The sequence below is a fragment of the Carassius carassius genome, chromosome 7 (genome assembly GCF_963082965.1).
Source record: "Carassius carassius chromosome 7, fCarCar2.1, whole genome shotgun sequence".
NCBI lineage: Eukaryota > Metazoa > Chordata > Actinopteri > Cypriniformes > Cyprinidae > Carassius > Carassius carassius.
Window position 1 is genome coordinate 7,404,862 of NC_081761.1, and position 14,560 is coordinate 7,419,421.

The 14,560-nt window shown below is 34.9% G+C and overlaps 2 protein-coding genes and 1 long non-coding RNA gene across 5 annotated transcripts in view; 1 reads left to right on the forward strand and 2 right to left on the reverse strand.

Moving 5' to 3' along the window:
- Positions 1-269: 269 nt before the first annotated feature.
- LOC132143020 (uncharacterized) lies at positions 270-2,618 on the reverse strand. Its single transcript, XR_009434155.1, has 6 exons — positions 2,190-2,618; positions 1,430-1,469; positions 759-818; positions 594-679; positions 459-511; positions 270-292 (listed from the first exon to the last, which is right to left on the reverse strand). It is a non-coding gene; the product is annotated as an uncharacterized LOC132143020 (long non-coding RNA).
- A 265-nt stretch (positions 2,619-2,883) lies between these two features.
- LOC132143021 (small kinetochore-associated protein-like) lies at positions 2,884-5,704 on the forward strand. 2 transcript variants are annotated; one of them, XM_059553185.1, is made up of 8 exons: positions 2,884-3,037; positions 3,396-3,503; positions 3,608-3,634; positions 3,810-3,909; positions 4,039-4,153; positions 4,227-4,288; positions 4,826-4,900; positions 5,229-5,704. In XM_059553185.1, the coding sequence occupies exons 2-8, from the start codon at positions 3,412-3,414 to the stop codon at positions 5,358-5,360; spliced, it is 603 nt and encodes a 200-aa protein (XP_059409168.1). In that variant the 5' UTR covers positions 2,884-3,037; positions 3,396-3,411; the 3' UTR covers positions 5,361-5,704. The 2 variants fall into 2 exon arrangements, with proteins under 2 accessions (XP_059409168.1, XP_059409169.1); XM_059553186.1 differs by having other exon boundaries at positions 2,899-3,037; positions 3,400-3,503.
- A 3,348-nt stretch (positions 5,705-9,052) lies between these two features.
- The window catches only part of sdk1b (sidekick cell adhesion molecule 1b), a 213,949-nt gene continuing 208,441 nt past the window's right edge, over positions 9,053-14,560 (reverse strand). For both annotated transcript variants that reach the window (XM_059553691.1, XM_059553690.1), the window contains 4 exons: positions 13,689-13,826; positions 13,096-13,216; positions 11,629-11,758; positions 9,053-10,316 (listed from right to left, as the gene is read on the reverse strand). In XM_059553691.1, coding sequence (XP_059409674.1) covers positions 10,047-10,316; positions 11,629-11,758; positions 13,096-13,216; positions 13,689-13,826 — 659 coding nt within the window. In that variant the 3' untranslated portion in view covers positions 9,053-10,046. The remainder of the gene's footprint in view (positions 10,317-11,628; positions 11,759-13,095; positions 13,217-13,688; positions 13,827-14,560) is intronic.

The following is a 14,560-nucleotide window of genomic DNA, read 5'->3' on the forward strand; positions in this document are numbered from 1 at the left end:
TTTGATTTGGTGTCTTCCCTCATCCCAAAAATGCAGAATCCTGTCATTAGAGGAAAAAAAATAAAGTTACAGCATTACAAATCGAGTGAACGCAATAGTAAATCGAGGGAACGCTATAGTAATCATGTGGACGTTTTAGTACCTTGAGGGAACGATGAACGAATTAGTAAATCGTGCACATGATTTAGCCTTATATTTTTTTCCTGCGTGTCATGTGCGGGGCTCCGTTTTATATATATATATATATATATATATGACACCATAACTTACTTTTCATTTGGTCTATCTCCTCCTGAATTTAACAAAGCACAATAAACTAAATTAATAATGTGCAAATGTTTTATACGTGCACCAGAATTATTTAATGCTCTACATTTGAGAGAACTGGTACACATAATCTTTAACCAAGAACCACAAATTAACTCAGGTAACATGTTAAAAAGAAATAAGATGCTCACCAACTTGTATGTTTTGAATGGATGCCAGAACAGGAGATTCACTCTTTGCATCACTGTGAAATTTTAATTGAATTATCTACACATGTAATTTTTGTTTGTATCTTCCAATCAGTGTGTCGACATCACTGCACTTACTTTGTAAAGACTCGAACATTATTTGTAGTGGCAAAACTCACTCTTCGTGAATTTCTCCTCTTCTCAACAGGCTTGACAATTTCCTCCTGAATAAATATAAACAAAATTATATATATTTTTAAAAGAAACAAAACAAAACAAATAATATTTAAAACACTTAATCACCTTTTGTTCTTCTTGCTCATCTCCATTTATTTTCATAGATGTTCGAGCAGCTTTTAAAATCTGTCAGGGGACAATCAAGGGGCACTATATTATGTCCTGAGACATTTTGAAATATAAGAAAATTAAGAGGAAAGGCTCAACATTTCTCACAGGCTGTAACAGAGTAAATATAGGTAAAGTGGGACACCTATCGAGCAATCATTTATGTGTACATTCCTCCTCTACTAAAAAAGAAAAACAATCATCCTAAACTAGTATGCAAAGATACTGAAGGATCACACACTCACACACACGTTTGATTTTCTGAAAAGTGGGGACATCCCATAGACATAATGGTTTTTATACTGTAGAAACTGTATATTCTATCGCCCTTCACCAACCCTACACCTAACCCTCACAGGAAACTTTGTGCATTTTTACTTTCTTAAAAAAACCCATTCTGTATGATTTATAAGCGTTTTGAAAAATGGGGACATGGGTTATGTCCTCATAAGTCACCCTCTCCTTGTAATACCTGTGTCATACCCATGTCATTATACAGAGTTGTGTCCTGATATGTCACAAAAACAAGAGCACACACACACACACACATATATATATATATATAGAAAAGGATAAATCTTGTTAATGTTTTCAACCTCTTCAGCTTCACCAACATAATGAATACATACCGAAGACAGTCTCCTTTTTGAGGATTTCACTGCCTCATTGCTGAAAAAAAGAAGAAAGAAAGATTAGTTATACAACAAAGTTGTATACAAGTTTTTTTTTGTTTGTTTTTTTGATAATATATTGTGGATTTTACCTGGAAAGAAAACCAGTACTTACAAGACATGGACATTAATTACATGTATTTATTATCAAATGTTTTTATCTAATGCAAATTAAGAACATTGAAATACATTTTACAAGCCCAAAAAAATATGTGTTTTTTGCATTATGTCAATACACGACAGTAACTAAATTATCAACTTCAAAATATATTCTTATGTATTCTTATTTATACAGATGCATTTAACCAGTCATTATAAAATAATTCAATCATAAAAGAAAGACCCATAAGAGTTTACTTCCACAACTAGCAACAGTCAGTGATTTGTAATATACAAAAAAGATGATGACAGTCGAGCTGAGTTTATTTCCAGGCTACTAAAGCCTAAACAAGTATTTTTTTCTGTGTTCATTCCAAGTGGCATAAAATAAATACGTTTCATATTATTACGATGAAGCTATGATTTAAAAAAAATTGAACGAAGGCCGCGCAAGGGTTAAGAGGCGAGGTCATAATTGCTAATACAATACATTTGCATTACAGAAAAGCAAAAGGAAAACGTTATCAAAACATTAACGGAGTTCTGTTCAGTACAGTAAAAAACATAAAAGAACATCTGAACATTTAGAAAATGCGCAGGCCGACCCAATAATGTATACGTAAGTTAATCAATAAGAGCAAGACTGCATTATTCATCCAAAGCTGCTTGTAGACTCGGTCTAACGTTACCTGCAGAAAAAAAGATACACTATGAGAGATCGACTTACCCTAAATTTAGCTGCTCCATCTTCAGTTCATGTGAGTGATAACGTTACAGCTCACAAAATCTAAAAACAAAACAAAAGTGAGGAACATTATATTTAGAATGAATAAATAAAACGTGTAAGGTGGTTTGCTAAAATCATTCTAAACGTTATCTACACTTCTGTATTTCCACAGGAGTGTTTTGTTTTAGTGTGTGCAACGACTGTCAGGCTAGACATAACGTCATAGCAACAACAACAGCATTATACTATAGAGAAAACAAACAGCTCTCGACATTTCGATGATTTTAAACAAGTCTTACTTTGATAAAAGCCATATTTTCAGTTGAAAATTAATTCAATTAAATTAATTTCCCTCCATTCGCTGCTTGTATTTTTTTTTCTTCGTAAAATTTGAACTCAACCGCGGACTCTCTTCCTCGCGGCAAGCTCTGTGATTTTACACGTGACGTGTCTCTCTCGCGCCTTCTATTGGAGCGGAGAACTAATATATCATAAAATATATCAAACGACCGTTTTATCGAGCTTTGGTTGGATATATTATCGATTTATGAATCTTACAACAATATTTATTTTGTATACAGACATTTGGGTTTAACGTTACATACAAATTTCAGTGTAAAACACTGATCTGGATTTGCAAAGGAGGCGGAAGTGACGTTATTTATTTTGAAAATTCGTCGCGCTGAAGTAAATCGGGACTTTTAAAACATTTCTCTACTGATCCGCGTTAGCTTGGTGTGGTAAGTTTATTATACAATCAAACCTTATTTTATAATAATAATGATAATTTCTGTTACCGCTGATTTACAATGTGAGGTATTTTAGTAAAAAAAAATCGCATGGCATTTATGGATAGAAAAATGGGCAGTTGACTTGACGAGACACATAAGCGAAGTATGGCATCAACATGATGCGATCTTGTACTATTGTATTGTATATACAATTCTGTGATCAACGGAACATAATTTATTTACATTATTTACGTTCATTGTGGTAATGAAATTCAGATAGACAATGTTTTAGTATCTAATCGTCTCCCATCTGCGGCATCAGTATTTTGCTTAAATATCATCATAGTAAATGTGATTGTTTGTCCAGACAGCTGCATTCAGACATGAAGAGAGTTCAAATCAAAGACACAGCGATTCCTGCACAGCCCAGTATGACATCCAGAGCAGCACAAGTCAAGAACGACACAGAAAATAAGTGGGTATATTTGTTAAAAGTTCTACAAATATTCTCTTCACCGTAAATGCCAATTTTTTATATGTAAGTTATATAATATGTTTATGTTTGTTTGTTTGTTTTAGGAAGAATCAGTACAGATCTCTGAAAGTGTAAGTACCCACTTATGTGTGAAATTATTGAATATGATTAAATTAAAATGTAGTTATGTTCATATAATATTGCTGTTTAGTCCAGGGGTCACCAGACTCGTGTCCTGCAAGAGTGTAGTCTGTAGGAGTCTAGTCTGTTTGAAAATGTAAATGCATACTAATTTGATTTTCTCAGGCCATCTACAAGATATGGCCCACAGAATGACATAAGGGAGCAGAATAGAGTCCTGACTTCAACAAACGAAGACCTGCTGAGACAGCTTGAGGAGATGAAGGTTATTGCACTAATCGTTGATCTAGTGTTTTACTCAAATACAGTAATTGTTTTATGGTGCACGCTGATATTTTAGAACAGTTGTTGTAGTCAGTAGAGTCAAATAGATATGTTTCTGATGTTTCTTAAGGGAACTGTGACTGACCTGGAGCAGCGGTACACAGACCTCCAAGGAGAAAATCAAGAAATTCAAAAACAGCTGCGAGACTGTCATGTCCTCCTTGTTGCAGAAAGCCTCGACCCAGGTTATGATTTATTTGAGCTCTGTTGGATTGACGCATGAAGACATTGTTGTAGTCTAAACCACCTCAAATTCAGTTTCAGGTGAAAGGTTGGGCCAGACATCTCAACAGAAGGAAGAACAAAGGAAAGAAGTTATGGTAACAATTTTTTTTATAAATGACTGTTTAAATAAAAATACATGTTATATGCCACACACACATATATACCTATATATATATATTTTGGAGACTGTGAATGTGTAAAGCCTGTATAATAGTGTCTAAACAAGTCAATGAAAAAAAATTAATAAAAAAAAAAACGGAAACGATAGTAATAATTTTTTCTTAAAATTCTTTGATTCATGGAAATATGAGATGCTAATAAATGGACCCATGGTCACTACAGGGACATATAATAGGGATTGAATATATAATCAGCAATATTGTACAGTCATCTGTAGTGTTGTCACACCAACTTGCCAACTGCTTTTATGGTCTGATTACTATTGTGTTACTGATTAGAAGATGATATAAGAATGCATTGTGAAACCCAAACAAAGCCTAATTCTTGTCTATAGCATGTTTTACATAGAGAATCCATCCTGACAATGTTGTTTAGTGAAGGGCTAATGTTAAACCTAGGCTATGGGAAATTGACTCTCAATTAATTATTCATTCTGTTTCTTCCAATGGTAGACGGTTTCTAAAAATCTCCTAAATGAGCTGAAACTGTTTGGTGAGACGGCACAAGAGCATGCAGCAAATTTACTGGTGAGTCTTTTTTTAATATTCAAAAATACTGGGTTATTTATCCTGATTTGAATGTCCTGCGGCACTGACCAGACATTAATACAAATGTTTCACTAAGACTGATTTATATGAGGATGAAATTACACACATTCTGCTCTGCTGGGCTAGAGGCTGTATAATTAATCCTAATGCCAGGTCCACAGCTGATAAAATATTCATTTGAAATGTTCTAATCCTTCTAAATGTTATTGAGTGTGCCTCTCCAAAACTACTGGAATATGGCATGACCTAAAACGGGTTCAGTGAGGATTTTGTCAGTCTCTGTTTGCTCCTCTGTGAATGCTTGTAGGAAGTGGAGAACATCATGAGGGACCTGACAGAAGCGCATGAAAAGCTCCAGCAGGAGAGGGCATTGTTCACTTTGGACGTGGAGGAAATGGAGAGAGAGCTGGGGGAGGCAGAGAGACTCTTGATGGAATAAATGAAAGAAACTCTTTTACTGGGCATAAATACTGCAGTGCCGTATGGAGTTGTTCGGAGACCTGTCAGTCTGAGAATGAGAAGCATTTGGGCAAAAGTGTAACACACCGTTGCATTTACAGGAACATACAGCTCATACCATTTTTATGAATGCTTAATGATCAGAATGATTCCTGTTTTGTCTGCTTACAAGTTAAGATATTAATATAAACCATTTTCATATACCTCTAGAACGGCAAGGCACTTGTCAAATGATGCTTACTATATATTGTTTTCATTTGAATTCTTTGTGCAAACATGACCTTAAACTTTATTAAATATTAAACTGGCTTTAACAAGAGACAATCCTCTATTTTACATAGTGCCATGTCATCTACTTCCATCATAGTATCTGAGACCAAATGATGCCAATTAAAAGTAATAGTTTAATATTTCTAAAGTTCAACTGAGTATGCTTAATAAGCATTGTCCCATTTGACATGGAGACTTAAACCACAAACACTGATGTGATGTTTTGAGGGAAGAAAAGCCATTTTATGGACAAAAAAAGGTATCTTTCTAAATTCAATCACTTTTTCCTTATGATGCATTTTTCACAGAGCACATCAAGACTGAATTGAATTCATTGCCATTCAAATGAAATGGTCATGAACCAGGTAAAGGAATAGTTCACCCTAAAATGAACATTTGCTGAAAATGTGTTCACTCTCAGGCCATCCAAGTTAGATGAGTTCTTCAACAGAACAAATATTGAGAAATGTCGCATTTCATCACTTGCTCACCAGTAGATCCTCTGCAGTGAATGGATGCCATCAGAATGAGCGTTCAAACAGCTGAATCATTACAAAATCATCACAATAATTCACAAGCAATCCGCACAACTCCAGTCCATCAGTTAACATCTTGTGACGGAAAATGCTGCATGTTTAAAAGATGCAAATCCATCAAGACATTGCTTTTGGCTAAAATACGAGTCCTGTTTCCATAAAATAGCTATCTCCAGTGAAAAAGTCATCTTGTCCAAATCAGAAGGGACATCTGAACAGATCAAACACTTTTTACATGCAAAAACAGTTCAAAAATATGTTTATATATGGATTTTGATGTGATAGCAGGAGGAGGAAGCATTATTACCCTAGAAGTGCTATTATGGATTATGGACTTGTATTTTGGCCAGAAGCAATGGTTTTAAATAAAAACACCTTGGTGGATTTGTTAACTTCACAATACATTGATGGGCTGGAGTGGTGTGGATTACTTGTGACTTACTGTGTTGTTTTTATCAGCTGTTTGGACTCTCATTCTGATGGCACCCATTCACTGCAGAGGAACCAGAGAATTTCTCCAAATCTGTTCTGATGAAGAAACAAACTCTACATCTTGGATAGCCTGAGGTTGAATTAATTTTCATTTTTGAGGAATCCTTTCCTTTGTGCGCATAATATTTTATTCACTAAGTATATACAGTACATACATATGTATACTGTATGTATATAGCAACACCAAATAAACAGTACAGTATATACCATCTATTGCTTGAACTGTCTTTACACTGCTAGACTCTGCTGTTCATAACAGAGGATAGATTTCCAGTGTGACAGTTCTCTTCATACTGCCAGCTTGCATCCACTTGTTATAGAAAAAAGTCACTTCACTTGAAACAATGTTGAATGTGTTGAATCCTGCATTAACCAACGCAAACGTCAAAAAATGACACCCATCTCCAACACATACCTCATTTGATCACGTCCAAAATCCTGTTCAGACAGTCTGTTCTACAGATCCGATCTGAAAAACAGAAACTCCTGAACAACATGAGCATGAGTAATGTGAAATAATGTGAATTTCTGTGAAATATGTACCTCATCCATTTAATCATAGTAATCAAAACAAGTGCTTTACAATGATGTAGCCTCAATATCAGCAAATTACAGTGATACAGTGTTCCTACAATAAACAAAAGAAGAAAAAAATGGACATTTACGCCACACTTCATTTTTTTTTATTATTGTCAATGTATTATCTAAACAAAATTCAAACTAAAACATCACTTGTTTTAAAGAAAGACATAAATTCTGAGAAAAGTGTGTTTGTTTGCAGATGTCAATGTTTTGATGATCTTGTATCTAACGCAAAAACGTTCATACATTTTTAAGTGTAGCTTAAATGTCTAAATATGTTTAGGGCCACTACACCTCGGCATTTAATCAGTGAATGTGACGTTTGAATACAGATGATTTTTCTGCAATCTGCATCATTTACACACAGTACACTGTGACTATTTTTTGGTATTTAGTCAGCAATATGTTAGTCTATATATATATATATATATATATATATAAAAAACTGACAGGTAACTTGCGTTGGGAATAATGGCAGCAAAATATGAACAATATTATATGTCATTTGTTAATAATAAATATGATTTTTACTTGGATGTGAGTGATACTCTCCTGTGCAAAAGAAACACATAATGAGGACATTTTATAATAACAACAATAATAATAAATATTCTTAAAGGGCAACTTTTTTTTTTCGTTTTGAGACTAGGGTAGGTTTAGGGCCATGCTGTGTTAATACTGTACACCACAATGTACACGCTGCAGATTTTGGACAATATTTAAATTTAGAATTTTTGAATCCAGTTTAATGCATTATAATGCTCATATATAAATCATTGTGAGTAATAAAGTTGCAGGCGTCATTTCAGTAACAACTTCTTAAAGCAATTCAAAGTGTTTACAACTTGCTTTGAACTGCATTTTCTTCTCTCTGGCTCATTCCGATTGTTAACACATTGCATAGCACTGTCTGTCTTTGGAAGTAATGTAGCGTGTTTTCCATTTGGATTTTCAACACAGCAAGAATTCTGTCCTTGTCTTTTTCCTTTTTAAATGACAATTAATGCATAGAAAAAATGAAACTCTGAAGGCACCAAAACATACTCTACAGAAGCACGCAGATGCTCATACAGTTACAATCTCAGTGCTGAAGGGGGCGCCGTTACTCCCTTAAGTGTTTTGTAAATGTCGGGCATGTATTGCGTGGAGTAAATTTCAAGCCCTATGTTGAGTTCAAGATTGATTGATAAGATTGATCATATTTACGAGTTAAGTGAGCATGAATGCCACCTTGTAGTTTAAAGTACTAATGAGCAACCTAATGTCTTTATGCTCCTTTCCTAAATCATAAATGTCACATAAAACGTCATTTTATATATATATATAGTTACTAGGTCATGATTATTATATAAAAAGTCACAATTTGAAGCCATAACTATGATGAAAATCAAAATCCTAATCCTTTTTTATTTATAATTATGACTTTTTGTGTCATAATTTCAACTATTTTGACTTATTTCATAATTTTGTCATTTTATATAATATACAACTATTCTCTCATTATCTTGGCCTTGTCAAAATTTTATCTCTTATTTATGATTTATTATACTCATAATTTAGACTTTGTATGTCATAATTATGAGCCTTTATAATTTACCAAGTTAAGAACATGTCAACTGCAATATTGCTTTTTGTAGCATTTTTTTATCAATCATATGTTCTCATTATGACTGTTGATGCAGTTTAGTTGAGACCTTTTCATTCCATCTAAAAAGCCCTGAATGTAAATCGTAATGTAATTATAATTTCTGATCACCATAGCATTATAACCTTACAGTTACCAGCCCAGATCTCATGTCCTGTATTTTATTAAGCACTGATGTTCTTTCAAACCAAAATAAATATTTGTTTAACATTGAAGGAGATTAGAAATCTGTGTATATTCGGGATAGAGAGACAATGTTGCATACATTTCTTATCATCTCTCTGGGTGACTGGATTGTACATACACTGCAAGCCAGTCAAACAAACTGGATTGTGACTTGCTGAAATGATCCGCTGTGGACATCACTAGAACTACATCGACTTGGCACAAATCTACTCTACAGTAAAAACGTTTCCTTTTTGTACAAAATTGATCCTAAAAATATACACACATACAGCATATTTTACATACAGTATTGCTAACCTAAGAAAACGGTCACACATTTTCTTTTCCCGCTTCAAGCATCACTCTTTTGGTTTAAGAGAGCAATACGTGTGCAAAGGCAGTATTTTCAGTGTTTCTTTATGTCCAGAATGAAGCCGCCCCCTCCAACATGAAAATAAACCACACACAAAACACATTGTTGTTCCAGTCTACCACACATTGTACAAGTTTCAGCTGATGTTTCAACTTCAATTAGACTTTTGGAGATCAGAGCCAGATTCAATGAATCACTCAAGCGTGTGTTTGCCCACACATCACGATTAATCCCGGAAGGTTGCTATGGAACGGGAATTCATAACAAAGGAATTTCCTTCATCCGTCTTTGAGGGTCTTTGAGTCTTTAAAATTAATACCAGCTCTTACTAAAGAGTCTCACAGTGCAAAGTCTCTGCTTCTTCTGGGTCACGGTTAATCTGCCAAAATCCACCCAAAAATCATTAACACGTTAACAATAAGATACTTCCATGCTCTCCACCTTTCCTTGAAGAGAGGAGGCCTAAAATACACATTTCGGGGGAAATGAGAAACTTGTACGGCATTCTTTGTCGTAATAACCAGCACAACAGTTTGATTCGTCCCGTTTTAGGGCTCAACTTCTAGTATCCAGCCACCTCGTTAGTTTCAAGTCATTGGTTCATTAGACAAATGAGGAAAAGCCGGTAACTGGAGTGCGTGTTCCTGGTGCGGGCTGCCCCGTGGGGGTGTAGACACCCCCTACGCTGTGTTGGGTCACCACAGTCTGATAATAGCCCCCCTCTGTATCCGTCATGGCACATTCCTCGTACTCTCCTCCGGTCTTCACGCCTTTGGGCTGCCGCTTCCACGAGTTGTAATAGGTGGGGTCGCTCATGTAGTGATTTACGAATGAGTGCTTGGGCTGCTCGTCTTCGTAGTCGCTGTCGCTGACCTTTACACGAGGGGTGACGGGACGGGTCGATACCAGAGAGAAAAAGAGCAGACGGTAAAGTTACAGTGTGGATGTGAGTGCTTAAATGTGTATAAAGTAAGTTTTTGTTGGCTGACCAATACAATAGTGGTCCTAGGTTCTAGTGACACCTGCTGACATGGATGAAGCATTATGCAATGTTGTTTTAAGATGCCACAGCAGAGATTCAACTGAGCCTCATGCAGTGGTGAAAAGTGGCCACGTTTTATTAATTTGTACCCTCACTTTAGTTAAATTGGGGCCATGATTTATTAACTCATTGCCTCATTTTAGATCAACTGTGGCTGCATTTTACTACATTTTTCCTTTTTTTAATTTAAATAAATTGTAGTCACATTCAATGAACAAATAACAAATTCTTAAATCGTGGCCACGATAAAACAATTTCTTCTCTACATATCAGGTGCAGGGCTCTGTAGAATACCCTATTTGCATTATATTTATTACCATTATTAATATATTCTACAATCATTTATCCAGTTTAATGTGCCAGTTTCAATTCATTTATTTTATTCATTATTTATTTTTAAATAATAAATGATTTACTACTTTCATTTGTTATTAGTACTCCATTATTTGACTTTTTGTAAAGAAATTAATTTGTAAGCAGAACTAATTCAAGCATTAGGTACGCCTTTATATCAAGGGTTTTCAAATTGGAACAATTAAAAATATTTTAGTGAAGTGTGCCCAAATCTTTGACTAGTAGTGCAGCATAAAACAGCCTCAGAATATTATATTACATTTACATTTAATCATTTACAAATGCAACTCACAAGTGAGGATACTGGAAGCAATCAATGCTTTTTTATGTAATGTATGTTTGATATAACGGCATTGTACTAGATTTTATATAATTATTTATTTTAAATAAAAAATAAACAAAAACTGCTACCTATTTTTTTATTTTAATAGGTTTAACATAATAAAGTTCTGGGTAACACTTTATTTTAAGGTCCAATTCTCACTATTAACTAGTTGCTTATTAGAATGCATATTTCTAGCATATTGGCAGTTTATTAGTACTTCTAAAGCACATATTAATGCCTTACTCTGCATGACCATATTTTAGATTCCTTAATCCTACCCCATACCTGAACTATTTAACAACTACCTTGCTAACTAATAATAAGCAGCACATTAGGAGTTTACTGACTGAAGTTCAAAAGATGTAATGATGCTTTAGACATAAGATTTCTCTAAAACTCTGTTGTACCCCCATGGAAGTTGTTTATCTGTGTGTAGTCATGCGTTCTTGGTGTAGTATGTTCACCTCTGACTCTGACAGCTCAGTGGGTTTCTCAGTAAGCGTGGTGCTCTCTGTTAAAACAGCCCCGTTGTAGCTGTTGCAGATGTCTTCGTCAGAGTAGTGCAGACCACCTGGACTGGGACGTGGAGGAGATCTGGAGATAACAGAACATTTTTACAAGCTGCTCGCACATATCCACAGAAGGGTTATTTCAAGAAGAATTGTACGTGGTGATACATTTTAAAGTGCCCCTATTATGGGTTATGAAAGATTCATATTTTAAGTTTGGGAGTCCCCAACAACAGGTTGACATGCATGCAAGGTCAAAAACACTTTCATTGTCTTATAATATGCATTACCTTACTTGCTCAATGACTGCCGAACAATTTCGCTCAATTATTCATTTTTCCAAATCCCTCCTTTGCGTGATGCTAATCTGCGATGTGTCTGATTGGTCTTATTTTCATTTCATCACGCCTGATGCCTGACGAAGCAGCGTTTGTGAGCGCAGTGCTGCTTTGTGTAGAGCCTTACCAAGGAAACCGCTATTTTTACTGCTCTAAAAGCGTCATCTAGTGGCAAAGAATGAATTAGCATTTTTATCCCAACCAACAGAAAAGACCAACAAATGGGTGGGCAATATGCTAATGTTTCATGTTGACACATAAAACGGCTTGGGATTCATTTAAGAAAACGACTCGTTTCAATGATTCAGAGTTGACTCTTTCTTTTGAAAGACAAAAACTTTATACAAAGTGCACTTTCAGATTTAAAACTTTGCAGGATGCTTCATTCACTTAGTTGTGATACACACTGCATAAAAGGTAATTTGGCAATCATGGGGCACTTTAATAGTAGAAATTTTGATGTTTCACTGAATCTGAAAAATAACTTAAAATCGACAAATATCATTAAATTTAATAGAAAAATGGACTTCTCTGATATATTTAAGTGCCCCTATTATGGATTTTTGAAAATTACCTTTCATGCAGTGTGTAACACAGCTCTAAATGAATGAAAGCATCCTGCAAAGTTTTAAATCGAATCCTTAACTGTTTAATGTTGACATCAACATGAAACATTAGCATATTGCCCGCCCACTTGTTGATCTGAATGATACACATTCAGATCAACATTCCCACATTGATACATTCATTCTTTGCCACTAGGTGCCGCTTTTAGAGTGGTAAAAATACCTGTTTTCCAATAACACTACACAAAGCAGCACTGGCTCACAAACGCTACTTTAGACCAATCACTGCAGATTAGCATCGCACAAAGGAGGGGTTAGGAAAAATTCATAATTGAGCAAACTGATTGGGAGCTGAGCAAGTACAGTACAAAAAAAGGATTAATATTATAAGACAATGAAAGTGTTTTTTGACTTTGCATAAATGTCAGCCTGTTGTTGGGAACTCCCCAAAACCAAAATATGAACCTTTCATGACCCATAATAGGGGCACTTTAATAGCAGTTCAGATGAAACCCCACCTTGTTCCATTCTTCTTTAGGAAAGAGCTCTTCACGTTCAGATGTCTGCTGTTCAGCTCTAGAGCCGTGAAGCCGCCATTGTCAAGAGTTACAGACTCCTCTACTGTAGTAATGTGTTTTCCTGTGGGAGGAAATACATCCAAGTAATGACAACAAACACTGAGAACTACATTAACTATGAGCTATTACATTTGACATTTTTAGCATTTCATAGTATTAAATTTTTTTCCCAAAAAACTACACAGGTGACTCAGATGGAACAACTACAAATACTTAAAATCTTAAAAGCAAGATTCCAGAAACTACTTTGATATATTCCACATTTAGTACCTCAAACACCACATTAATACCATCATAGTAGTGTCTAAAACCCTCTTGTGTCTAAATGACTAAAACATGTTTTAGTATCCCATAGATAGTTATAGTTTTAATATCTATTATTTTACTTATTGCAATTTTAACAATTAGCCCGAATTCATACAGGTTTAGAACAACAAGAGAGTGAGTAAATGAAAACAGAATGTTCAGTGCTCAAAGCAGTTTTAATACAATACAAGTATATTATCAATTTACATTATTAGGTTTAGTCTCACCTGTTCCACAGCTCCTGTACTTCTTGTTCTGTCCCAACAGGAGCAAACCAAACACAACCATCAGAATGAAAATGAGACTGATCAAAGCCATGACGATCAGGAACCACCACTCCTCATAGAAAGGTGTTTCAGACAGAGCTACAACAGACAACAATTCTGCATTACAATTCAACATATTGCTCTTTTACAGTTAACATTTTAAACATCATGGCAAAATGTATTATTATATTATATTATATTATATTATATTATATTATATTATATTATATTATATTATATTATATTATATTATATTATATTATATTATATTATATTATACAGTTCAAAGTTTGAGATAATTATATATATTTTAAAGACATTTTTATTTTAAGTCAGCAAAGATGCATTCAGTTGATAAAAAAACTGATAGTGAAGACATTTATAATATTATAAAAGATGTGTTCCAAATATATAAAAATAGTACTAATTCCAAACGAGTCTTCACTTGTTTTTTTTTTTTTTTTTACTTATGGACAGGGCCGTCACTATTGGGGTGAAAGGTGGTGACGATTATAGGGGCCCAAGGCTGAGGGGGGGCCCCGGCGATTCCGTCTGGCTGTGGCCAGCCTAAAAAGACGCTTAGGACAGTTGACAGGCCACTGCTGCTTGTGTTCACGAAAGATTATAATTTTCAGTTTTTAAGCCTTGCCACTTGTCAGTTTAAACATTAAAAATAGTTTAAAGCATTAAAACACAAGACGTGGAAAAGTTCAACTGAGAAACTGTTACTCGCGCGCTGTGCTCGGTGCGCACGCGGAGAGAGATCCGTGTTTAGCGGACAGCAACACTGAACTGAGCTCTCATTGCGAAGTTCTCCTCGAAGTTCCTCCTGC